At 51.9% G+C, this 25,926-nt stretch overlaps 1 protein-coding gene across 4 annotated transcripts in view; it reads right to left on the reverse strand.

Annotated features, from left to right (window-relative positions):
• LAMB3 (laminin subunit beta 3) overlaps window positions 1-25,926 on the reverse strand; it is a 190,872-nt gene that overhangs the window by 11,212 nt on the left and 153,734 nt on the right. For 3 of the 4 annotated variants that reach the window (XM_086342261.1, XM_086342260.1, XM_086342259.1), the window contains 13 exons: window positions 15,573-15,687; window positions 15,015-15,088; window positions 10,501-10,692; window positions 9,933-9,996; window positions 9,384-9,577; window positions 7,394-7,514; window positions 6,462-6,650; window positions 4,115-4,270; window positions 3,591-3,787; window positions 3,302-3,413; window positions 2,285-2,663; window positions 768-928; window positions 40-260 (listed from right to left, as the gene is read on the reverse strand). In XM_086342261.1, the coding sequence (XP_086198387.1) occupies window positions 40-260; window positions 768-928; window positions 2,285-2,663; window positions 3,302-3,413; window positions 3,591-3,787; window positions 4,115-4,270; window positions 6,462-6,650; window positions 7,394-7,514; window positions 9,384-9,577; window positions 9,933-9,996; window positions 10,501-10,692; window positions 15,015-15,088; window positions 15,573-15,687 (2,175 nt within the window). Of the gene's footprint in view, window positions 1-39; window positions 261-767; window positions 929-2,284; window positions 2,664-3,301; window positions 3,414-3,590; window positions 3,788-4,114; window positions 4,271-6,461; window positions 6,651-7,393; window positions 7,515-9,383; window positions 9,578-9,932; window positions 10,147-10,500; window positions 10,693-15,014; window positions 15,089-15,572; window positions 15,688-25,926 lie in introns of all 4 variants that reach the window. The other variant, XM_086342258.1, reaches the window with a different exon arrangement.

Here is a 25,926-nt window from a genome sequence, read left to right on the forward strand (position 1 = left end):
GGCCAGAGGGGGAAAGTCGGGCTCCGCAACAGGCGTCACCTGGTTGATGGTGGGCGTCAGATCAGGCACGGAGGCCATCTCCAGCCTCAGGGCCGCGAGCTGGGGACCACCGGCTCCTGGTCCTCCTGCCACCTGCTGCTCCAGCCTCTCCGCCTCTCTCCGGCTATCCCTGAGCTGCAGCAACCGGCGGGAGCTGTCCGAGACCTGCTGAGCAGCTTGGGATGACCGCTGATGGGCTGCAGTCAGCATGCGGAAGGCTCCTGGTGCAGGAGGGGAAAGAAGAGAGGTTCACTGAGCCAGCCCTGGACCCCCCAGGCCTGGAGGCGGAGGGCCAGCCGGAGGGGAGCTGAAGGCTGGCCCGGCGTGGGGTCTCCACGCTCCCCCTCACCCCGAGGGGAGCTGAAGCCTGGCCCGGCGTGGGGTCTCCACGCTCCCCCTCACCCCGAGGGGAGCTGAAGGCTGGCCCGGCGTGGGGTCTCCACGCTCCCCCTCACCCCGAGGGGAGCTGAAGCCTGGCCCGGCGTGGGGTCTCCGCGCTCCCCCTCACCCCGAGGGGAGCTGAAGCCTGGCCCGGCGTGGGGTCTCCGCGCTCCCCCTCACCCCGAGGGGAGCTGAAGCCTGGCCCGGCGTGGGGTCTCCACGCTCCCCCTCACCCCGAGGGGAGCTGAAAGCTGGCCCGGCGTGGGGTCTCCACGCTCCCCCTCACCCCGAGGGGAGCTGAAGCCTGGCCCGGCGTGGGGTCTCCACGCTCCCCCTCACCCGCTCACCTGAAGGGTCGGCACTGCTTATCTTTTCAAACTGCTCCCTCTTGCTCTGATATGCGACGAGGAGGCGATTGAAGCTCCTGTCCAGACTCCCCAGGTCTCCCGGGAGGGACAAGGTCTCCTCCTCCAGGGGCAAATCAAGCTGTAGGCCCTGAAGCGTCCGCCTAAGGTAGGGGGAGAAGTTTCCACTAAAATACAGGAGAGGGGCTGCCTCCCAGACCCAGCCATGCCCCCGGAGAAACAACTATTGAGTCAGGAGAAACAGAGGCCATCAGGAAAAGCCGCAGACGGGAGAGGATTCTGCCACGCTAAAGCCAGCATCGTCTCCCTCCATCCATACGCAGGCAGATCCAGAAAAACCTCTCTCTCCTGGATGGGTGTGAGCCTAAGGCTCCCAGCTCTCCTCTGCGTCCCCACACCAGCTTCCACGAGGAGCTTCCCTGATCCTCTCCTCCTGGGGTCCCTACAGGCTGCCATCAGCCACGCCTGGACCCCGGGCACCCGGGTCTCTCCTCTCCCCACCAGGGCTCCCAGAGCTGCTGACCTGTCGGTCTGTTTCCGCCCGAAGGGGGTCACCTGCCCTGACCCATGGTCACTGAGTTTGCAGAGACTCCTCCCTCCCCGGCCCTCTGCAGCTCCACCTGACCAGTCCCTGCCACTAGCCTCCCCTTCTCCGTGGCCAGCCTCTGCTCCATGTGCACCATCCTTCAGGAGGCCCCTCCAGGCCGGCACGCCCAGCCCATTAGATACCCATAGGCTCCCTGCTCAGCTCTGAGACCAAGGCCAACCGCATACCGGGGTGGCTCGGGCCCCCCACGGTCAGCGAGTCAGCGAGGGCTCAGGGAAGGCAAAACTCATTATGAAAACTTCGGAACCAAACCTCACTGAGAAGAGGCCTCTGCTGGTAGGAGGGGGCTGTGGGTGGGACCGCTCCCATTCCAAAGGCAAACACAAGTTATTTTCAGAGCCCTGCCTCTCGGATGCCCTCCATCAGGGTGACTCATCCAGAGCTGACGCCCGCAGGAGCACCAGGCACTTGGGCTGGCGCCTGCACTCCTGGTCCCCCACTCTGCCCCTCTGTGGATAGCTGGTTCTGTCATGTCACCAAGCTGTGCCCATTTCCTCACTGGCAAGACTGACATAGTAACACCCATTCCACCAACCTCCCAGGACTGCAGTGACGGTGAAAAAGAGAGGTGTCCAAGAAAAGGCTTGAAAGTGAAACGTGGAAGTTGCTCGGTCTTATCCGACTCTTTGCGACCCCATGGACTAGCCCTAGACAGACTAATCCTCTGTCCATGGGATTCTCCAGGCAAGAATACCAGAGTGGGTGCCATTCCCTTCTCTAGGGGATCTTCCCGACCCAGGGATCGAACCTGGGTCTCCTGCCTTGCAGGAAAGTTCTTTATCTTCTGAGTCACCAGGGAAGCCCTAGGAAAAGGCTTGGTACATGGTAAAGGGCTGTAAGCAATATGGGCCCCTCCGTGGACCCCAACGGCTTGGTGGGGAGAGGGAATGACCTGATGGAGAAGACGGCATTGGCCACCTGGGCCACCTCCTCCTCCGTGACCAAGGCATCGCCGAGGGTGGCTTGGATCTGCTCAATCTTGCTCTTGGCGTCCAGCATCCGCGAGGCCAGACCGTGGTCCTCCAGGCCCGGCTGGGGCCACAGGGCGGCGGAGGCGTTGCGGAGGCCGGCCAGGCGGAGGGCCCTCTCCCGGAGGCCGCCGTCGTAGGTCTGGAAGCAGGGGTGGCAGGCCACACACACCGGGGCGCGGTCGCAGTAGCCCCGCTGGCATTGGTCGCAGCGCGGCCCCGTCAAGCCGGGGCGGCAGAGGCAGCGGCCCGAGGCCTTGTCGCAGCCTGGCCCCTCGGTGCCCCGGAAGTCGCAGTCACAGGCTGGGGCGGGAGAAAGGATGGTCAGGGGCCAGCGCTCCAGGCGCGCGTCTGCCGGGGAGCCACGGGGAGGGCGGCGGGGCTCACTCAGCAGCCCCTTCGTGCAGGCGCGGCCCCGAGCTTCGCTCCCCGAGCGCACGCGTGCACTCTGACCCGCACCCGCTCTGGCGGGGTGGGCACGCTTGCTCTCCCACCATCACGGGCGCAAGCACCCGAGGCAGGGTGCCCCTTCCCAGGCGAGGAGGCCGAGGCCCAGAGACGGGGAGCAACCCCGCCGGGGACAACAGGGCTGGGAACAGACTGGGGTCTGCCTGCTCTCGCCACCACTTGCCAAACTGACCACCGCGGGGCTCACTTTCCGCATCAGTGGAGAGGGAGGAGGGGGTTGCCCCACAGCTGGGAGACGCTTTCTTAGGGAAGAGAGGCGCAAAGCAGCCCTCCTGTCACCGGGACACGGGGACACGGGGACATGGAGACATAGAAACACGGGGACATGGGGATGGGCTAGCAGGGGCCAAGTACTCTCACAGGCTGCCAGGGCCCAGCCCCCGTGGACCAGACACCACAGACCCACACGCCCCCCAGCACAAGCCCAGCCGAGCACGCACCCCCGACGGCGTAGCCCCCACCACTCAGCGCACCTCGGCATCCTGCGGCTGCATCTCCATAGGTCCTGTCGGGACACTGGCGGATGGCTGCGGCACGGCAGGTCAGGCCCCCGAAGCCTTCCCGACAGGCGCACTGCCCTGTGAACTGCGGGGGAGAGCGGGTCAGCGAGCGGGACTCCCCGGCGCACCCCAGCCGCAGGGGCTCCCGCCAGGACACAAGCTCCGCAGTCAGACCCAGGACGCCCCGCCGCAGGCGCACGTATTCGGGCCTGCCAAAGCCACAGGGGCTCTCCAGGGGCGTGGGGGCCAGCCCGCAGTGTACCTGGTTGCACTGGGGGCCGAGGGAGTTGTGCGGGTCGCAGGCACAGGGCTCGCAGCCCCGGCCGCTGGCCAGCTTCCAGTGGTGGGGGGCACATTGGTCACACTTGGGGCCCACCACGTGGGGCAGACACACGCAGCGCCCAGTCTCCTCGTCACACGGCACGTCCCGCCGGGCGCCCAGGACACTGCAGTCACAGCCTGCACAGGAGAGGGGCTGCTGAGCTGGGGGCGGGGCACCCAAATCTGTGCCCACCACCCCCCAGAGGACATGCATCAGGGAGACGAACCCGGCGGGGCCGCTCCCCCGCAGAAAACCTGGAAAGCCAGGCCGCCACGCTTTCCCTCCAGTCCCAGCACCTGGCCACTTGGCCAGCCGCCCGCCTCCCGCGGGCGGGCTCTGTCCCCCTTCCAAGTCAGGCCTGCAGGAGGCTGCTGGCACAGCGGCCCGGCACACCGTGCATGGGGAGCAGGGCCGGCCCCAGGGCCGCTGCCCCGCCCCACGGCAGGCTGGGACCCTCTACTCACGGCGGCAGCCCTGCGGGTTGGAGAAGGTGAGCCCCGTGAACCCCGGCTTGCACAGGTCACAGCGTTCCCCCTGCACGTGCTCCTTGCACACACACTGGCCAGTCAGGGGGTCACAGGGTGCTCCAGGCACTGCCCCGTCGGGATCACACTCACAGGCTGCAAGACAAAGGCGGCACCAGGGGGGCAGAGAGGAAAAGCAGAGCATTGGGAGCGCATTCTGGTTCAAATTCTTATCCTCCCTACCCCACTTCCTGGCTTACGACCTGACCACCTTAGTCAAGTTATTTAAGGTCCCCTGTGCCTCAGTTTGCTCATCTATAAAATGGGGATAATTATATAACACTCATAGGGCCTCTTATGAGGAATAAAGCAGGTAGCACAGGGCTTGGCACGTGTTGCTGTGCTGTGCTGTGCTGTGCTTAGTCGCTCAGTCGCTTCTGACTCTTTGGGACCCCGTGGACTGCAGCCCGCCAGCTTCCTCTGTCCTTGGGATTCTCCAGACAAGAATACTGGACTGTGTAGTCTATTCCTTCTCCAGGGGATCTTCCCAACCTAGGAATCAAACCGGGGTTTCCAGCATTGCAGGCAGATTCTTTGGAACTCATGCAATGTGGATTCTCCTGCATTGCTAGCTGAGCGACCAGGGAAGTCCTTGGCACATGTTATGTAGTACGAAAGTTTCAGTTGGCATGATATACTGAACAAACCACTCTGTGGCCAGCACTGAGCTGGGCACTCTTACGTGTTGCCTTATGTAATCCTATCATAACCCTGAGAATTCACCATGCTTATCCCTATTGTACAGATGAGGAAACTGAGGCTCAGAGATGTTCCAGTAACATACTCAAGGTCATACGGCAAGTAGTGCTGGAAATGGAAGTCAAACTCAAGCTTTTCTCATTCTTTCCATAAGCAGATCATATCAACCGCAAGTGAACCAACTTTCTTTCACCCTAACACCTGGGCCCCTTTCACAGCTTTCAAAATAGAGACTCTTACTTATGGAAAGTTTTGCCTGATTAATCCACCTGAATCAGAGTGCTTTCGATTCGAATTGTACAAACTCACTGACCCTTGCTGTATGCGCGCTATGTCGCTTCAGTTGCGTCTGACTCTTTCAAACTCCACGGACTATAGCTTGCCAGGCCCCTCTGTCCATGAGATTCTCCAGGCAAGAATACTGGAGTGGGTTGCCATGCCCTCCTCCAGGGGATCTTCCTGACCCAGGGATTGAACATGCATCTCTCGGGGCCCCTGCATTGCAGGTGGGTTCTTTACCGCTGAGCCACCCAGGAAGCCCCACTGACCCCTGTGAATGTGTCTAGTCACTCCTGGGTCTCTTATGTTTCTTCAGTAAACATTTCTGGAGCATCAGTTATTCATCTGTCATTGTGCTAGGGCCCAAGGATACAAGAATAATCCCTGCCATAGAGGAGTTCTTAATGCTGGCGGAAACAGAAAAATAAGCAAACCACATTACAACCTGGTTCAGTTCAGTTCAGTCGCTCAGTCATGTCCGACTCTTTGCGACCCCATGAATCACAGCACACCAGGCCTCCCTGTCCATCACCAGCTCCCGGAGTTCACTCAGATTCACGTCCATTGAGTCAGTGATGCCATCCAGCCATCTCATCCTCTGTCATCCCCTTCTCCTCCTGCCCTCAATCCCTCCCAGCATCGGAGTCTTTTCCAACGAGTCAACTCTTCGCATAAGGTGGCCAAAGTACTGGAGTTTCAGCTTTAGCATCAGTCCTTCCAAAGAAATCCCAGGGCTGGTCTCCTTCAGAATGGCCTGGTTGGATCTGGTAAAGGCAAGTAAACGGGCCAAGTGCACCCTCATTTTCCTGCGTGTGTGGTTTCTACTACCAAACAGTCTGTGTGTTTCCTGACAGCAGCAACTGTATCTGATGTTGACTTTTTTCTTTCCTATGCTCAAAAAGGGCTTCCCTGGTGGCTCAGATGACAAAGAATCTGCTTGCAATGCAGGAGACCCGGGTTCAATCCCTGGGTTGGGAAAATTCCCCTGGAGCAGGGCCTGGCAACCCACTCCAGTATTCTTGCCTGGAGAAACCCAGGGACAGAGGAGCCTGGCGGGCTGCAGCCCATGGGGTCGCAGAGTCGGACACGACTGAAGTGACTAAGCAGCAGCATACTCAAAATAAGTTCTACGTAATGACCGACTGACCAATTGACTGACACCCAGAGAGGCTGGGTGACTCGCTTAGGAAGGCACAGCCAAGTCAAAACAATTGCCCCCAAGTCTTCATGGGGACTTCATGTGAGTCCTCAGGGACGTGTGCTCTGTTGAGCCCAGAGCAGATTAATAGACAGATGAGCCCCTACTCACGGATACAGGTCTCCTGAATGGGAGCCCCAGGACGCCGGTTCCGGAAGTAGTGCAGCTGACAGCGTTCACAGTTCCTGCCCTCAGTGTGGTCCCGGCAGTTGTCACACACACCTCCGTGCGCCCCCTGGCTGGCAGCAAACACGGCTGGGTCAAAGTGACATGTCTCTGAGTGTCCGTTGCAGTCACATCCTGAAAAAGGAGATTCCTGGGGTTGAACACTAGACCAGCCTCGTTGGCATCTACAAAGCACGCTCCATGCTAACTTGCTGGCATCCCCAGTGACTCTGTAAGATGCCCAGGTCTGAAAAACGGGGACACTGAAGCCCAGGGAGGCTTGTCTAATTTATTTCAGTTCATACAGTAAGAAAGGAAAACGGAGAACGCAGGCCTCCCGACTCCCAGTGTGGGGACTCATCCCAGGATGATGTCCGTGTGGGGCCAAAGAGAGAGCTGTTCAAACGTCCCATGCCAACCCTCCCCCACTGCCACCATGGGTCTCCTGCTGGGTCACTGTCCTTCTCTAGGCTGGGACCCTGGCTGTCCTCATTTATGGAGGGAAGGGCCCTGCCCCCGGGGGCCCATCTGAAAGAGAAAGAATGACAACAGGGAGACCAAGTGTGTCCTACACAGGATAAAGCACTAGAGAGGCTGGAGGAAGGAGGACCTGGGTTAGCACGAACGACATGTGGCATCAAAAATATGAACCCGCCCGTGGTCCCTGTGAGGTCTGGGCGGTGGGAGGATGCGACTCACAGGCCCTCTCCTTCCCCAAAGAGCAAGGAGAGCTTTAGTTACGGGGAATCGGTTTAGATTTAAATATTAAATAATAAAGACGAGATTCTCCCCGTGTCCCAGAGGAGGTCATCACGGCCCAGAGAGGCCAGCACCCCAGCCAGTGGTTGCAGGGGAGGTGGGGGGTCCCAGGCTCATACTCTGGCATTCGTGGGGGTCCTGGTCTTCCGCGGGTCTCCAGGGCCGGTTGTTGTAGAAGGGCGCGCAGCGCTCACAGTTGGGGCCGGCGGTGTTGTGTTGGCAGACACAGACCTCATGGACCTGGGGGCGGGGCCATTGGTCACCAGGAGGAACCATCACAGGAGCGTCCCAGGGACAGACTTGCCCTCTCCTCTCTGACCCTTCCGCTCGGCTTAGACCCCAGGGTCCAGCTCGGACCCCAGCTCCTCCAGCCTGCACTGAGCTCCTCTGACACTCCCAGAGGCCGGCTTGTGTGGTGCACGTGTGCGTGTGTACATACACGTGTGTTTGTATGCATGCACATCTACACTGCTCCTCCTGTTGGGTTTTTAAAAGCGCGGTCCTTGCATTTTGGTATGGTATCCAACCCCATACTGCCCAATGCAAAACAGCGCCTGGAAGGTTGCTCCCACAGCCGTGTTGGTAAACTGCAATTCTTGTGGGCCCTCTGGAGATTTATATTCCAACAAGCTATGACTGCAGTTGTTTGGCTAATGAGACTGTGATGATGAATTGTTACTAGACTCATTAAGGTGCAGAAATAGAATAGCAATTGTGTGCTAATCGTCCTCCAAATTAAGCTCACCACCCGCTGGCTGGCATCCAGGACCCGCACTGTGTTTGCTCCATGCTCGCCCTGCACTCGCCCCTAACAGCACAGCTGAGCTGAACTGGCTGCTCCCTGTACAAGCCCCACGTCTCCCCACCTTGTGGCCTGTACTGATGCTTTGCTTCCTTCCTAGAAGTCCCTTCCCCTCTATTCACCAGCAAGATCCTTCCCAGCTGGAATGGCACATCCTTCATCAGGCCTGCCTGCTCCCTCTAACTCCATGGATTTCAACTCTGGACGCACTTAAGCATTATTTGAGGAGCTTTATATATATAAATGCTCAGGCCCAATTCCATCCAATCTCAGGGACAAGGCCCAGACATCAGTACTTTATAAACTGGTGTTTCCATGGAGTAGCCAGAGTTAAGAACCACCGGGGCTGGGCAGGCCCTCGCCCTCCTCTACATCCTTATACGCCAGTGATCACACTCAGCCTGTGTTCTGGTCTTGTGTTTTGGGGCCCTAACGGCTGTCACATCCCTGGCACCAGTCTCCCTCTGGCCTCCTCTGCAGCCTGGGGGAAGCACTGGCCCAGAAAGTGGAAAGGAAAAGGCTGCGCAATGTTCCTGTCCCCTTATTTTCCCTAGCAGGCCACCTGATAGGATTTCATCGTGTGCCTTTATCACTAGAACAAGTATCCTGCTCCCGATTGTTAATATTGTAGAAGCAGGAAAGTGAAATGACAGCTCCCTCTGCTTCTTGGTCCAAGGGTCTCTCTCCTCTGCTGATGGCTCTCAAGCCTGGCTTCCCAGCAAACGCCCCTGGGTCACTTATTAAGCTGGAGCTTCCCTTTCTATCCCTGACGCATCTGACTCAGCTGCTCTGGGGTGAACTCAGCATCCGTGTTAGCCTCTGTTCTCTCCTCCTGTCCCATATCTCACCTCTAAAGGGAATTCAAAGTCCCCCAAACCAGGGACTCTCAATCCTGGCAAGCTGTTAGAATCACCAGGAGCTTTAAATAATAGGAATACAATGAGAGTGTCTGAGGTAGGGATCCCGGTGATCTTTTTAGCTCCCCAGGAAATTATGATATGTGACCAGGGCTAAGAATCAATGCCTTGAGCTCCCTGCAATACCCACGCATATACTTCTACTTACACGTATACTTATACTTACATCTATGTTACTGAATAAAAATCATCTCAAATAATAAAGCAGATCCAAAGAAGTGCTACCAAATGGGACCTTGAAAACGATAACCATTTACACTCATCTTCGCCATCGCTAAAACAGTCAGTACTCAAGTCTTCAATCTAGTGCCCCACCCCTCTCCAGGGGTCCCGAGGATGCCCGCAGTCTGCCCGCCCGCTCCCCTCTCCCTTCCTGCCCTGGGCTGCCACCTGCACGGCGCTGGAGGGGCTGGCAGGAGTTCTGGAACTGGGGGCACAGCGGTCCGCATGGCCATGGCAGAGGCAGCTCCCATGCAGACGCAACTGGGACACAGCGTAGTAGGCACTGGGAGGGTGGTAGCCCCTCTGGGGCACAGGCGCCAGCTTGGTGAAGTTGACCCTCAAGTTGGTGATCTCTCCCAGCTCTGCGAAGAACAAACAGCAAGGAGGGAGGGGGCAGGTATGGGGGGAAAAGGAAAAAAAAAACAACCAGAATTTAGACACAGAGTCTCCTAGGGCAGGACAATAAGGAAAGGAACTCTGGTCTCACTACCCATCTTCCCCAACCCTCCTACAACAGAAAAGACCCCCCACAACCCTGACTCGGGCCTTATGAGTGGCTGGCCAGCACCATACCCCTACGAGCTTAAGCAGGGCCGGTATTCAATCCAACCACATTGACAGAGGCAGCAAAGACTAGGAAATGTCCATGATCTGAGCTGCAAGCCTATTTTGTTCTCTACCCACAGTCCCACGGGCTAGAGGAGTAGCCACACTGACCTTGAATTTTTTGACTTTGTGTGGCTGGGATCCCAGAGGCTAAATCCATAAGGTTGAGCTGGACCTGCAGAGAGGCGGAGTAAGGGGACACCCAGGAAGAGGTGAGCTGTGGCCAAGCCCAGAAGTCCTCTTTTCCATTTGATGCCCTGCCAAATGTCTTGAGGGTGTCCAGAGGGCTCCTTCCCAGGTGGCATGGTGGCAAACATATGCCTGCCTACATGGAGCCGCAAGAGATGTGGGTTTGATCCCTGGGTTAGGAAGATCCCCTGGAGGAGGAAATGGCACCCCACCTCCAGCATTCTTGCCTGGAGAATCCCATGGACAGAGGATCTTGGCGAGGACAGAGGACCCCTACAGTCCGTGGGGTCGCAGCCAGACATGACTGAGCATGCACTCACATGTACTTCTCCTAGAGGGGTCACTGTTGGGGAGCTCAGGAAAGATAGCAAGGCTCTGCCCGAAGGAGGGGGAGGGTTCTCACAGATTCCCCAAAGCCTGGGTGACCACGTGAGTGACAGGAAGTGGGAAACCTCTCCCCATGCCTATTTTTCAGGGTGCCCTCTCCTACCTTGGCCCCGTTCGGGTGCCCATTAGGCCTCTGGGGCAGAGTCTGGCACCGAGCGTCCTGCCAGCCCTGGGGTTGGCCCTGGCGGACCCAGGGGAAGGCAGAGCCGCAGTCAGCAGCCAGGTACTGGTACACCTGCCAAGTCTTGCCGAAGTCCGAGGAGCGCTCGATCAGCAAGCCTGCAGGCACGGGCCCCTGCAGGGACACACAGGGTGGGGGGGGTGAGGGAGGCCTGAGTGACCCCGCCTGGGGGACACGGTCACAGAAAGATGCTCTTAAGTGCTGGCGGCCCCTGAGAACCCCAGTGAGGAGGGAGAAGGAGGGCTGCACGGAGCAAGTAGGCTCAGGGGCACTGCGGTCTGATCCTGCTGGCAAACCACGGGCCCCAGCAGGTTTTCCCTGCTTCTGCAAACTAACAGAAAGCAGATCTAACTTCCAGAAGGCACGATCCCTACTCAGTCCACCACCCAGGCAGTCAGGCCAGAAAATTCTCCCACCGGGCTTCCTACAGCCAAACACTGATTCTGTCCTTTCCTCTTTTTTCTCCCACATCCATGGTCAGAGCTCAGGTCCCTGATCGCGCTCAGCCTGGATTCCTGCAACAGCCTAGAACTCAAGCCCACCTCAGCCTTTCCAAGCCACGCCCCCACACTTCACCTGCAGGGTTATCTGATCACATGGCTCCCTGCATGAGACCCTTCGATGGGTCTGCACTGGCCTACTTCTGCCCTCAGTGATTCCATCCATTTCTCATGGCTTTCCATGTTGTCTTTATGCTGACAGCTTCCAGCTTGGAAAACTTCTTTCGGTTGAAAAACCCAACCTCCACACAAAGAGAACTTCCTTTCTAAAATGTAAAACGGGCTACGACTCTTCTCTCCTCAAAACCTTCCAATGGCTTCCCTACTCTGTTTCTTTCCAAGCTTTATTGAGATATTATGGATGTGCAATATACGCCAGTTTAAGGTATATCAAATGTGATGATTTGATAGTCATATATAACAGAATGATTATTACAATAAAGTGAGTTAACACGTCTATCCTCTTACATAATAATCTTTTCCTGTGTCATGATAACATTTCAGGTCTACTCTCTTAACAACTTCCAGGTGTCTAGTACAGTGTTAATAATTATAATGGTCACCACGTTGTCCATCAGATCTTCAGAACTTATGCATCTTATACCTGGACCTTTATATCCTATGAGCAGCACCCCATACCCATTTCTTCCTCCCTCCAGCCCCTGGCAATCACCATCTTCGTCTCTACGTTGATGAGTTCAGGTCTTTAAGATTCCCTATATAGGGCTTCCCTGGTGGCTCAGACGGTAAAGCGTCTGTCTGCAATGCAGGAGACCCAGGTTCAATTCCTGCGTTGGGAAGATCCCCTAGAGAAGGAAATGGCAGCCCACTCCAGTACTCTTGCCTGGAAAATCCCATGGACAGAGGAGCCTGGTAGGCTACAGTCCATGGGGTTGCAAAGTGTCGGTCACAATTGAGCGACTTCACTTTCACTTTCTTTCATATATGTGAAGACATGTGGTATTCATCTGTCTGTCTTAGTTCACTTAGCAGAATGCCCTCAAAATCCATTCATGCTGTCCCAAGATCTCCCTCCTTCTTCATGGATGAATATTCTAGACTCTGGGTGTGTGTGTGTGTGTGTGTATACACGTGTGTGTGTGTGTGTGTGTGTGTACATGACATTTTCTTTACCCATTCATCCATTGATAGACACTTAGGTTGTTTGCATCTCCTGGTTATTGTGAATAATACTGCAATGAACATGGGCGTTACAGACATCTCTTTGAGACAGTGACTTCATTTCCTTCCGGTATACAACTGGAAGTGGGATTGCAGGATCATATGGTAGACTTTTTTTCTAATAACTTTTTGAGGAACTTTCATACTGCTTTCCACAGTGGCTGCACCAATCTACATTCCCTCTAAGAGTAAACAAGTGTTCCCTTTTCTCCACATCCCCACCAACACTTACCTCATCCGTCTTATTTTGGCCACACCACACGGCTTGCGGGATGTTCCCCGACTACAGGGATTAAACCCAGGCCATGGCGGTGAAAGCCTGGAATCCTACCTGCTAGGCCACCCTGATCTTGATGATAGCCATTCTGACAGGTATGAAGTGCCAGCTCACTGTGGTTTCCACTTGCTTTTCCCTGCTGGCTAACGATGCTGAGCATCTTTTCATGGACCTGTTGGCCCTCTGTACGCCCTCCTTTATTAGAGGCATTATCTATGAGGCATAGAGGATAGATAGAGGATTATCTATCCAAGTCCTCTGCTTGCTCTTCCTGAATAAATCTGAACTCCTGACCATGCCACTGTGCACCTCCATCTCCTCACGCCCTCAGTCACAGCCCGTTTGCTCCCTCCTCAGAGCCTTTGTTCATGTGGCTTCCTTGGCCTGGGATACTCCTCTCCCCTGGTGGGTTCTTTCTTTTGTTCTCAGCTAAATGTCACTTCCTCACAGAGATCTTTTTATACCCACCTAACCTGCGTTCTTCTGCCCACACTCTGCCCACCCACCACATCATTTCCTATTCTGGGATCTCATCTGCTGCCGTCGTAAATGTCACCACAATTTCCCATTACTTATCTCTTGGTTTCCTGGGTTTTTTTTTTTCTTTTTCTCCCACCAGATCAGGGTTTCCCAACCTTGGCTTGGCACTGTTAATATCTGGAGTTGATTAATGCCTTGCCATGGGGACCATCCTCATCATTATAGGATGGTTAGCAGCACCCCTGACCTCCACTCACTAGATGTCAATAGCATGACCACAGCTGTGCCAACCACAAATTGGTCTATAAATGGCCAAATACAACCTGGTTGAGAGCCATGACAGTAAACCACAAGCACCCCTGTCCAGCTGGTTCACAGTTGTCCCCCCAGCATCTAGCACGTAGTAGTCATTCAGTACATTTGTTGAATGAATACATGAATCTTTCATCCACTCTCCTTCTCCCCATTCACATCTGTAAACTCATCTCTCTTCAGTCTGTAGCCTCCCGTATCCTTACCTCTCACCACCATACACACATTTGCCCTTCCAGACCCTGTGTGCATTCTTTTGCCCCCTTCCCCAATTATATACATTCTTGTCTCTTGCTTCTTGGTCTTTGTACTTTGCTATTCTCTTTGCCTGGAATGAACTTAATCTTCTCCTGGCTATTACCGGCCTAAGAAGTTTCATCTTCCTGTGGGTGTATTCTCTGATCATCCCCACCAAAGACAGATCAAGCTGGGTGCCCCCTTGCTAATGTCCCTAGTACTTCTTCCTACCAACATCAGAGCACACGTCCCACTGTCTTGCTACTGGTTCTTTGTCTTGAGGATTGTGATCTAGTTTTATTCAGCTGTTTAGCAACATATAATCGATGTTCAATACGTGTGTAGCAAGAATGGACAAATGAATGGGTGATGACAAAGCAATAAGACCATGAGTATCCATCCAAGTGAACGTTGCCTCTCAAAGCTGTCACCATTAGGGACTGGGCATTTATTCAAATGGCTCTAGCATTTCTCAAAATACTTGAGACCTATTCTTGAGGCTTCTTTGGTGACTCAGAAGGTAAACAATCTGCCTGCAATGCAGGAGACCCCTGCACTGGGTCAGGGGTCTTCCCTGGAGACCCTGCATCTTTCCTGGGTCAGAAGATCCCATGGAGAAGGGAACGCAACCCAGCCAATATCCTTGCCTGGAGAATTCCATGGACAGAGGAACCTGGTGGCCTACAGTCTATGGAGTTGCAAAGAGTTGGACATGACTGAGCAACTAACAGTTTCTCTTTTATCATTCTTGAGGTGAGGTTCTTACAGCAACTTCCTCAGTCATGTAGGAATTAGGTCCTATTGCTTTATATTCCCAGTTCAATATTACCTATCCTGATCATCTATTCTCATCAACCAAGATTTATCATTAAATATTTGAATATTCCCGTAGAAGGAATAAAATCAAATCTCTGTAAAGGAAAAGAAAAGACCCTGTCACTAATGAATGAAAATGCGCCCTCCAAAAGGCATATCTCCAAAGGCTAGACTCAAAACCTGACAAGTAATGGCACTGAACGAACCAATGGCTCTGAAAGCACATCTCACATGTGGCTTGGCCAGTTCCTTGCTGTTGGTTAAACTCCATCTCATCAGCAAAGTTATTAAAACAGAGTATACACAGAGTATACACAACCATATGAGCTGTCATTACACAACTGTATAAGTAGAATTGGTCTTGGAAGAGCTGAATTAATTAGATGGGCTGAGGATGGGAGGTGCAGAAAGGTAGAGGACAGAGGGGGCCTGGAGGTGCCACTGGTCTCCCGGAAGTGGTACTTCTGCTGTCACCATGATATAGGCTCAGGGTTAAGTGTTGCCCCAACCTGAGGAAGGGAGACCCACCCCGCATGTGGTACCATCACCTCCAGCCTGAGCTCCCCATGAGTCCAAGCCCACATGGCCCAGAGTCCCCCTCTCCTATCCACTGCCATACCCAGGAAACACACCTTAAAATCCATCATGATGTCCTGAAGCTGGAATTTCCTGTCCAGGTCCAGCTGCAGAAAGACAGGGCTCACATCTGGAAAGACACAAAACCCAGGAACTTTAGAGCAGAGACTGTCTACCTTCCCAGGCTCCAGGAAATCTAACTCTGATTTTCCCATCTCCCTCTCAGAGAGGCGTGGTACCAGTACATTTCTACTTATAGCACCTATTCAAGATCCCATGTCTTCTCGGCCAAATTTCCTTCCCACTGTCCCTTGATGTCTTTAAAACCTTTAGACTTTCAACTCCTCAGCCCAACACAGATCTGTTCCCAAAGCCCAGTTCCTTCAGCAAGCCCACTGCGACCAAGTAGGATGAAATGAAGGCATTTCTCTCTCTTCTTACCTTTTCATTAACCTCCAATAAATTCTTCTACCTACAACACCCGAAAGGCCTCAAATACAAAGACAGAAGGTTCTGCTCACCAGCCACCCGTGTCCCACCACCATAAGAAAGCCATGGGAAAACCCAAAGGGCCCCAGGGCACCCTGCATGTGGAGGTGGTGGCAGGCGCTTACCGTTCTGTGACTGCCACCAGCGCGTGGGGCCCGAGGATGAAACCACGTTCTCCACTTGGTGACTGTTGTAATTGTGAGCCACCCTGGAGTCACACTTGCAGCATTTCATCTGCCACTGCGGAAGACATCAGAGACTCACAGGTGGGGCCTTTGTGTACTGGGAATTCTCCCTGTGTATACTGAGAGCCCAGAGCATTCTCTCCATGGAAATGCTCCCCTAAGGGATTCATGGATTTCATTAATACATTTAGAACGACCAGCCTCTCAAAACAAGACTAACTGGTCATTTTTCCATTTAAGTCCTCTGTGTCAGCCCCCAACACATAGCTAGGTAAATAGTAAATAGATGCTGTCATTGGGAGAGAGGTATGAGGCTGTAAAAACTTAATTTTTGTATATGACCTTGCCTCAGAGAGAAATGTGCAAAGAGTGCTAAGGGCAAAAAGAAGAAAGAAGGAGAAGCTCACGTCGATTTAGTAGCCTAGCAGGCTACAGTCCACGGGCTCAGACGTGACTCAGTGACCAAACTACCACCACCACGTCCTAGGTGTAGGCTAGAGAGTTTTATCACTCATCTCACTGAATCCTGGCAGCCTGGGGAAAGTGGAGTTTCTTAGGATTAGGAAAGGGGACAGGAAAAAAGGACAAGGGAATTTGGGGTTCAGTCCTAGTTCTCCTCTGTCAATTGAGTGGATATTGAAGTAGAGTCATTCAATCATTTGACAATATTCATTAAGGCCATACTACGTCCTAGACCCTGCTCTGGGCTCTGGAGTTGTAATAGTGAACAAAATAAAGACCCAGCCATCAGGAAGCCAACATTCTAGTACCATTTAGATGATCTTAAAGGCCTTCCAGCACTTGACATCTGTGACTTTAGGATCTTTCCCAGTTTGGCATCCCCTACCCACAGGAGTCATGTATGGATGTGAGAGTTGGACTATAAAGAAAGCTGAGCACCGAAGAACTGATGCTTTTGAACTGTGGTGTTGGAGGAGACTCTTGAGAGTCCCCTGGACTCCAAGAAGATCCAATCAGTCAATCCTAAAGGAAATCAGTCCTGAATATTCATTGGAAGGACTGATGCTGAAGCTGAAACTCCAATACTTTGGCCACTTGATGTGAAGAACTGACTCACTGGAAAAGACCCTAATGCTGGGAAAGATTGAAGACAACAGAGGATAGATAGTTGGATGGCATCACCGACGCAATGGACATGAATTTGAGTAAACTCTGGGAGTTGGTGATGGACAGGGAGGCTTGGGGCGTTGCAGTCCGTGGAGTCGCAAAGAGTCAGACATGACTCAGTCACTCAGTCACTCAGACATGACTGAGTGACTGAACTGAACTGAACTGACCCACAGGAGAGAAGCCCAGGATGTCCAACCAGATGGAGCTTTGTAGGCAGGTGTCCCAAGGTCAGGAAGGCAGAGGAAGTCTGCAGCCTTGGGGCTGAAGGCAGGGTCTCTTCCCCATGAAGATCTGGGTTAAAGTGGGCAGCCAAGGAGGAAACAGCCTCACCAGGGAGGTCCCCCCAAAACATAACCTTCCTTGGTCTGCCCATACCCTGGAGTGAGACAAGAGACTGAACTGAACCCCATGGGCTCCAGAGCAGGGCAGAGATCATCAAGGAAAAGAACACAGCCAGAGGATTGGCCCTTGTTCTTTTAATTTGTCCATAATGTGTGAATGTGCATACATTTGCATATGTTTGCATGTGTTTGCCCTGGCGCATACACGCACACACACACCACTGAGACATCATGACCTTGCCTAGGTTCTTCATGCAACCTGTTTTCTCTGAGTAACCACGGTCCCAAACCTTGTGTCCAGCAGAAAGAACACTTTTCAGAGGGCTCCAGATTAACGCGCATGTTAAAGCAAGGCTTGGACGAGAACCTCCCTGAATCGCAAGTCCTTCTGGGCAGAGGCGATGGTACCTCCCCACACCCCTTGCCTCTGTTTCCCCTAAGCCTCCACCCAGCAGAACCAGGAGAAAGCTCAGGAAGCCGTCTCTGAGGCTTTGCAGCCCCTGAACCTTGGTCCCATCCAGGGAAGGCCCTAAGCTGGGGAGGATGATCCATCAGAATGGGTGTTCTGGGATTCTGGGATTCTGAACATGTGGATCATCTGAACATGACCCACATGTTCAGCAGACATGCTGAACCTGTGAAGCTGACAGCTCAGTCATCAGATCCATCAGAATGGGTGTTCTGGGATTCTGAACATGTGGACCATCTGAACATGACCCACATGTTCAGCAGACATGCTGAACCTGTGGAGCTGACAGCTCAGTCCCGAAGGGAAGAGTTAACGTGCCAAGTCTGTGCCTTGAGTTACAGGAACTCTTCACCCAACATTGCTCTTCCCCCAGCGCCACTGAGCAAAGCCTGAAGCCTGGAGGGGAGCCAGGAGTCCTGGCTCTGTGAGCCTCTGCTTCCCACCCCATTTTCCAGCTCCCACCACCAATCTGCAAAACAAGAGGATTGTCCCCTTCCTGGAGCTTGAAGGTGTCCTCATCACTTCCCTAAGTGCTTTATTAAACTATAATTTTGGTATGATATAAATGAACCTATTTACAAAATGGAAATGGACTCACAGACATAGGGAGTAGACTTATGGTTACCAAAGGGGAAAGGTGGGGTGGGGGGAGGGTTAAATTAGGAGTTTGGGACTAGCAGATACAAACTGTTACATAGAAAACAGATAAACAACAAGGCCCTGCTGTATAGCACAGGGAACTATAGTCAATATCCTACGATAAACTGTAATGAAAAAGAATTTTAAATGATTATGAAGTACTTAAAATACTGTGGGGAGATGTTTAGTGCTCACATAATGGCTGGCACGCGCGCCTTATATAAAACAGCAGCCACTGTCCATCCTTTGCCGGGCTACATTCTTCCTCACAGTAAGATCTCCACTTGACAAGCTGTTCATTTAGTGTCCGTGCGTTTGCTCCCAGTGTTTATTTGCCATCTGCCTCCCCCTGTTAGAATGTGGACTCCACAAGGGCAGAACTTACTTTCCTTTATGCTGTATTCCAGTTGCTCAGCAAAGTGCCCAGCACTTAGTAGGTCCTGTGTAAATACTTCTGGAATGAATAGTAATGCTCACGGAGAAGGCAATGGCAACCCACTCCAGTGTTCTTGCCTGGAGGATCCCAGGGACAGCAGAGCCTGGTGGGCTGCTGTCTATGGGGCCGCACAGAGTCAGACACGCCTGAAGCGACTTAGCAGCAGCAGCAGGAAATGCTCAGGAAAGGCTCGCACTTTCATTTATATTATTGCTCAACCCTCCCTTCCTGAGTTTAAAGAGAGGTGTGAGAAAGTGAGGACATGACCAAAATCAACATGAAATGACTGGAGTGCTGACCACATGCTAGGTACTGTATCAAGAGTTTCAGTGCAATAACCTATTTAAGCCTGACAACCACCCTACGTGTAATATTATTCCCATTGCAGGTGTGAGAAGACTGAGGCTCCAAGAGGCTCTGTGACTTTCCCGATGACTGATGGCTAGTGCCGGCACCAGCGCCAGACAGGATCCCTCCCCACGCCCTTCTCTTCTCCTCCTCCCCTCCTCTTCTCTCTCTCTCCTCCCCTCCATCCCTCCCTCTCTGCCATCCTCTCTTCTCCACTAGGAAACCATTTGGGTGCACTGACATTGCAGCAAGGAAGTACAGTCAAGGGTGACCATCTCTGTCTCACCCACAGGGCTCAGGTCACCCTGAGGCTGACCACAGCAGAGAAAATGCTCTGGGAAGAAAGCTAGTTTGTCAGGCTAACCTCACTCAGCGCGGAGACTGCACGTATGTCAGCGGCTAACACAAATACCTGAGCACTTAAAATAATCCTTTCTGGGCAAAAGCCGCCTCTTACTGGCATCTGAGTCTCCTCTAGGATCCTATTCTGGTCCCTGGCAGCAGGCACACCCTCCTCCCCACTTTGCCTGGCCTCCCAGAGGCAAACTTCTCCACCGCCCATCCTCTGTCTGAGCTCAGCACGTGTCCCGTGGAGAGACAGGGGCCAGCTGCCTTCCGGTGACCTGTCATCCGAGCTCCTCTGGGCTTGCTGGGAACGGATCCCAGCCTGTTCTCTGGCCAAGAGAGTGCCAGAGACAAGGCTCTTTTTTTCCTTGGGCCGTGGGACACGGGAGCTAGAACAACCCAACCTGGGACTCGGCAAATGCCCTTGATATTAAATGATGGAATATTATGTAACTTTTCAAAAGACTGTTGACAGAAAGATTTTAATTGCATGGGGGAAATGCTTACAATGTTTTATGAAAAAAAATGATAATGTTTTATGAAAAAAGTTGGGCAGAAGCTTGTATATACATCATGATCACAAATCCATATTTTTTAAGGAATCAGTAGGTAGAAGGCAGTGCACCAATATATTAGGTTGAACCAAACGAAATGGCTAATATTGAGCTATCTTGACCCACAAAAATGGCAGCTGCATACAGCTTAACCTAATTACCTCTGGGAAACGGGATTACAGGTAACTTTTTTTTCTTAGTTATTTTTTAATAACTTTCAATGCCTTGAATATATATTAACTTTTATATCCAGGCCTTGTTTTAAACAAACTCAAAAGGCCCAGGATACTCAGCACGGTCTTGCCACCCTGTGTGCTCCCTGTCTTCACAGTCAGTCTGGGGCACCCCAGGCCTCCGCCACCTGCCTCCACATGTACAGACAGTGATGATGGATCAGATGGGCTCATGAGCTGAACACCTATGTGCCTTCATCACAGTAACGTAGCTAAAGGAGGGATTTATCTCAATCCTCAGACACAGCCTAAGCCTCCAGGCTTGGGACAGGTATTTTAAGCAGCTCTGCTTGTCAACCAACTAGAGGGAAGGAGACCTGAAATAGGGTGGCTTATGGCACAAGCCCGCATGAAGACAGGCTGCCAATTCCTTCTCTTTCTGGGCCTCAGTTTCCCTTTCTATTTTATTCCTGTACGTCTACATGCAGTATGTGTGTAAGAGTGTGTGTGTGAGTATGAGTGAGTGTGTGTGTGTGAAAGAGAGAGAGATTCTCAACACAAGGCCCTTCCCCTCGTGTGTGCTACATGCCTCTGTCTCTCCCAGAGATGGAAGCTCCCAGCCGCAGCTGCCTCCCTCTCCAGGGTCATTTGGCCAGCACTCCCCTGGCTGGACTACCTCAGAGACGCAGCGTTATTATCCATTCAGTCTGTCAGGCCTCCAGCCAGCTTGGCTCCTGCTCATTCTCTGTCTGGAAAGGCTGGGCCTCTTCCCTTATCCTGGAGCTTTCTAGAAGCTCAGCAGTCTGGCTGGAAGACAAACCAGAGAACTACGGGAGGGCAAATGAGACAGCGGGAGCCTCAATCACAGTGGAGAGGGTGGAACAAGGAAGGCAAGGCAAATCCAAGCTCTGTGTCTTAGCAGAAAAGGGAGCGAATTCTGGAGGGAAATGGGAAAACAGGCTCTGCTTAGCCATGGCCAGCTCCCTCCCCCCGAGCAAGTCAGAGACGGCCTATGTCCATCTAAGGAGCTGGAGTCAGGGTCATGGCTGTCAGCCAGGGCCAAAAGAAAGACAGCCGGAATCCAAAAAAAAAAAAAAAAAAAAAATGCAGCTGCATATAAGACATTCCCTCCACTTCAGCTCCCTCATTGGTAAAGTGCAGGGGTGGGATGAGATAATGAAGCTCCTTCTTGCTCTAACATGTTATTAGAATTCTCCCCAACTCCAGCTTATCTGCTCAGAGGTTAAAGACACTCCAAACAAGAATGCAAAAGAAGCAAGAGAAAAATAAGATGTTGGCCAAACATGGTGCTGGAGAAGCACTCTTCCCAGCAAAGTGAGCAGGGAAAGACGGACCCTGAAGGCCTTGGTCAGCAAGACGAGACTAGTCTCCACTAGACTCCCACTGTGATCTGTGTGTGTGTGTGTGCGTGCTCAGTCATGTCCGACCCTTTGCGACCCCATGGACCATAGCCCAGCAGGTTCCTCTATCCATGGGATTTCCCAGGTAAGAATGCTGGAGTGGGCTACTATTTCCTACTCCAGGAGATCTTCCTGACCCAGGGATCAAACTGGCGTCTCCTGAATCTCCTATTTGGCAGGCAGATTCTTTGCCACTGAGCCACCTGGGAAGCTCCTCTGATCCACAAGCCTCATCATTTATATGTCAATGGATATTGCCAGCAAAGGTGAAAAATCAGGGCCTGTTTTGGGGCCAGGTGGGAGTGGAGCCCCAATGCTATGAAGCACTGTCATGAACTAACATCTTGACCAAAGCCTTAACTCAGTACAGCTCTTATCTCCATCGAAACCAAGTTTAGAAAGCTCAGTTCTGAAGCCGATGACCAAAATGATGAATACCACAACACTGCAAAATTACACTGCATGAGTATAATAGCTGAGAAAAGAAGAAAAGGTAAAGGCAAAGGAGAAAAGGAAAGATATAAGCATCTGAATGCAGAGTTCCAAAGAATAGCAAGGAGAGATAAGAAAGCCTTCCTCGGTGATCAGTGCAAAGAAATAGAGGAAAACAATAGAATGGGAAAGGCTAGAGATCTCTTCAAGAAAATTAGTGATACCAAGGGAGTATTTCATGCAAAGATGGGCACAATAAAGGACAGAAATGGTATGGACCTAACAGAAGCAGAAGATATTAAGAAAAGGCGGCAAGAATACACAGAAGAGCTATACAAGAAAGATCTTCATGACCCAGATAACCATAACGGTGTGATCACTCACCTAGAGCCAGACATCTGGGAATGTGAAGTCAAGTGGGCCTTAGGAAGCATCACCATGAACAAAGTGGAGGTGATGGGATTCCAGTTGAGCTATTTCAAATCCTAAAAGATGATGCTTTGAAAGTGCTGCACTCAATATGACAGCAAATTTGGAAAACCCAGCAATGGCCACAGGACTGGAAAAGGTCAGTTTTCATTCCAATCCCAAAGTAAGGCAATGCCAAAGAATGTTCAAACTACCACAGAACTGCACTTATCTCACACACTAGCAAAGTAATGCTCAAAATTCTCCAAGCCAGGCTTCAGCAATATGTGAACCATGAACTTCCAGATGTTCAAGATGGATTTAGAAAAGGCAGAGGAACCAGAGATCAAGTTACCAACATCCACTGGATCATCAAAAAAGCAAGAGAGGTACAGAAAAACATCTACTTCTGTTTCATTGACTATGCCAAAGCCTTTGACTGTGTGGATCGCAACAAACTGTGGAAAATTCTTCAAGAAATGGGAAAACAGAACACCTGACCTGCCTCTTGAGAAATCTGTATGCTGCTCAAGAAGCAACAGGTAAAACTGGACATGGAACAACAAACTGGTTCTAAATTGGGAAAGGAGTATGTCAAGGCTGTATATTATCACCCTGCTTATTTAACTTATATGCAACTTATATTTAACTTATATTTAACTTATTTAACTTATATATCATGTGAAATACCAGGCTGGATGAAGCACAAGCTGGAATCAAGACTGCCGAAAGAAATATCAATAACCTGAGATACACAGATGACACCACCCTTATGGAAGAAAGTGAAGAAGAACTAAAGAGCCTCTTGATGAAAGTGAAAGAGGAAAGTGAAAAAGTTGGCTTAAAACTCAACATTCAGATAAAAACTAAGATCGTGGCATCCGGTCCCATCACTTCATGGCAAATAGGTGGGGAAACAATGGAAACAGTGGCTGACTTTATTTTTGGGAGCTCTGAAATCACTGCAGATGGTGACTGCAACCATGAAATTAAAAGATGCTTGCTCCTTGGAAGAAAAGCTATGACCAACCTATATAGCATATTAAAAAGCAGAGACATTACTTTGCCAACAAAGGTCCATCTAGTCAAGTCTATGGTTCTTTCAGTGGTCATGTATGGATGTGAGAGTTGGACCATAAAGAAAGCTGAGTGACAAAGAATTGATGTTTTTGAACTGTGGTGTTGGAGAGTCCAACACCACAGTTGGGTCTTGAAAGTCCCTTAGACTGCAAGGAGATCCAACCAGTCCATCCTAAAGGAATTCAGTCCTGAATATTCATTGGAAGGACTGATGTTGAAGCTGAAACTTCAATCCTTTGGCCACCTGATGCAAAGAGCTGACTCATTGGGAAAGACCCTGATGCTGGGAAAGATTGATGGCAGGAGGAGAAGGGGACCACAGAGGATAGATGGTTGGATGGCATCGCTGACTCGATGGATATGAGTTTGAGTAAGCTCTGGGAGTTGGTGATGAACAGGGAGGCCTGGTGTGCTGCAGTCCATGGGGTCGCAAAGAGTCAGACACGACTGAGCAACTGAACTGAACTGAGACTCTGACCTGAGCATGATACATACATTATCTCATTTTATCCTTCCAAAATCTCTGAGGTAGGCATATTGGATCAAAAGTGGGTATCTTCATTTGACAGATTAGGAAGGCAAGTCCTAGAGAAGCTAAGAAATGTGTCCAAATCCGCAAGACTAGGAAGAGAAGCAGCAGGAATTCCGCTCCCAGGCGCTCTGTCTCCAAACCTTCTCATCCTGTAGGGCTTCGAGGGACACAGCAGTCACGTGACAACCATGGGTCATTGCAGGGACTAGAGGTGGTTTTCAGGATGCTCCTTCTCTTCTCCCCTAGTAAGGGCAGCCTCACCCCCCGCCCAGACTTCTCCAGAAACAGAGGTGTCCTCCTAGACCTGAGTGCAGACTGTTGGTTTGCATTCCTGGACCTCTGAAAGTTCTACCATTGACAGTGATTCCTTTCACCGCTGAGGGCAAAGGAGCAAGGGCAGAGAGCTTCTAGGGACCTGATTCAAGAAGCAACGGTGTGAGAGGCCAGGCCAACAAAGTCGTGAGGCTGCCCAAGTTTGTGTTCAGGTTTCCATCTCACCTTTTTAATCTCTTCCCTCCTTTTAACCCCACAAGACGCACTCCCCAGTCCAAAGCTGGTAACCAGGACCCCCAAATTTCACGTTCCACATCCCAAGTTTCGCTTCCCTCTGATAGCGACTCTTTCCCGCAGTGATCTTTTTCATTTTCTGCTATCTCTTCTAAAGTTACTCATTCTTGGTCTCATTCTCTTGGGATCCTTTGCAAAAGCCACAGCTAATTTTCTGATAAGCAAACCCTTGTTGAAATATAAATGATGACAGGTTAATATGACGCCATTCCCAAGGGCATCTGTATTTTAAACAAAGAACTCAACGATGTTTCATCCTAATGAAGATTCACAATGGCAGGAGATTTGAAAGCTTCAGATCTGCTAAGATCTCCTGGGAAACAGGAGGGCAGATATTTTGGTCAGAGACAGGCTCAAAGTCCTCTATGAGCAGAGGACAAGGACCTCAGGATGGATATGAACACATTCTCACATTCTGTGTGTGCACGTTAGCCATGCCAGAGGTCAAGAAAACAGATGTCTGTCAAACAGAGAAAGGCAGTGGTTGTTGGGTGTGTGCCTGTGGGTGTGAGTGTGCTTATGTGGGGTGTGTGTGTGTGTGTGTTAAGAGGAAGGGATGTCAACTGGCTACTGGTCCTCAGCTTGTTTCCAAGAGATAAAAATGACAGCTGTTTGGTTTACACAGCTAATTAACCTGAGGAATGCACTGTGTAAGACTGTTATTAAGGCAGCTGGATAATTAAGTTTTCCCCCAGAAAGTGAGGGAGTGGGGGATAAATAAAGCATCTAAGGGAACAGACACAACATTGGAGAAGACTTTGTCAAGAGCAGAAATCAGGGCTGGAAAGCTTCCAGGCAAAACCCCTCTGGTCCCCAAGCAGCGTGCACCAGCCCAGAGAGGACTGAAGGTCATGGCTCAGCCCCTGCCAGGGCCCACCTGGCACAGATCATGGCTGACCCTCGGGGTCACATGCAGCCCAGCCAGAAGCCTGGTACACGTGTGAGAGCTGAACCAACAAAGGCTGACTAATTCCCTCATTTCATGAATGGGGAAATGGCGGTCTAGACAGAAGCCATGACCTTCTCAAGGTCACGTTCCTCTTCTAAGTGTCAGAGACAGGATCAGACCTAGAAAGTCTTCACCCCCCATCAGGAGACTTCACTAACCATGACTGCCTCTGGGTTATCCAGCAGCCAGACTGAAAATCAGATGCGCGGTGGTCAGTGGGCCAGCCCAAGGGCAGGTTGACTTCAATAATTATGCAACTGCACGTCCTGATCCGAGAAGTGCTCAGGAGAATGATTGGCAGGTGGGGCAGCCTCTGCATGCAGACACAGGTCCCGGGAGGCCAGTGGGCAAAGGGCTGGGACATGTAGCCCCTTCCAGACACCAGGCCCATGGTCACTTGGCTCCTTTTTTACATGGTCCACACAACCCTGGAGGAGGGCATGGCAACCCACTCCAGTATTCTTGCCTG

This window comes from Bos grunniens, chromosome 16, assembly GCF_055505025.1.
Source record: "Bos grunniens cultivar Pamir isolate PY7600 chromosome 16, Bosgru_T2T1.0, whole genome shotgun sequence".
Classification (NCBI taxonomy): domain Eukaryota; kingdom Metazoa; phylum Chordata; class Mammalia; order Artiodactyla; family Bovidae; genus Bos; species Bos grunniens.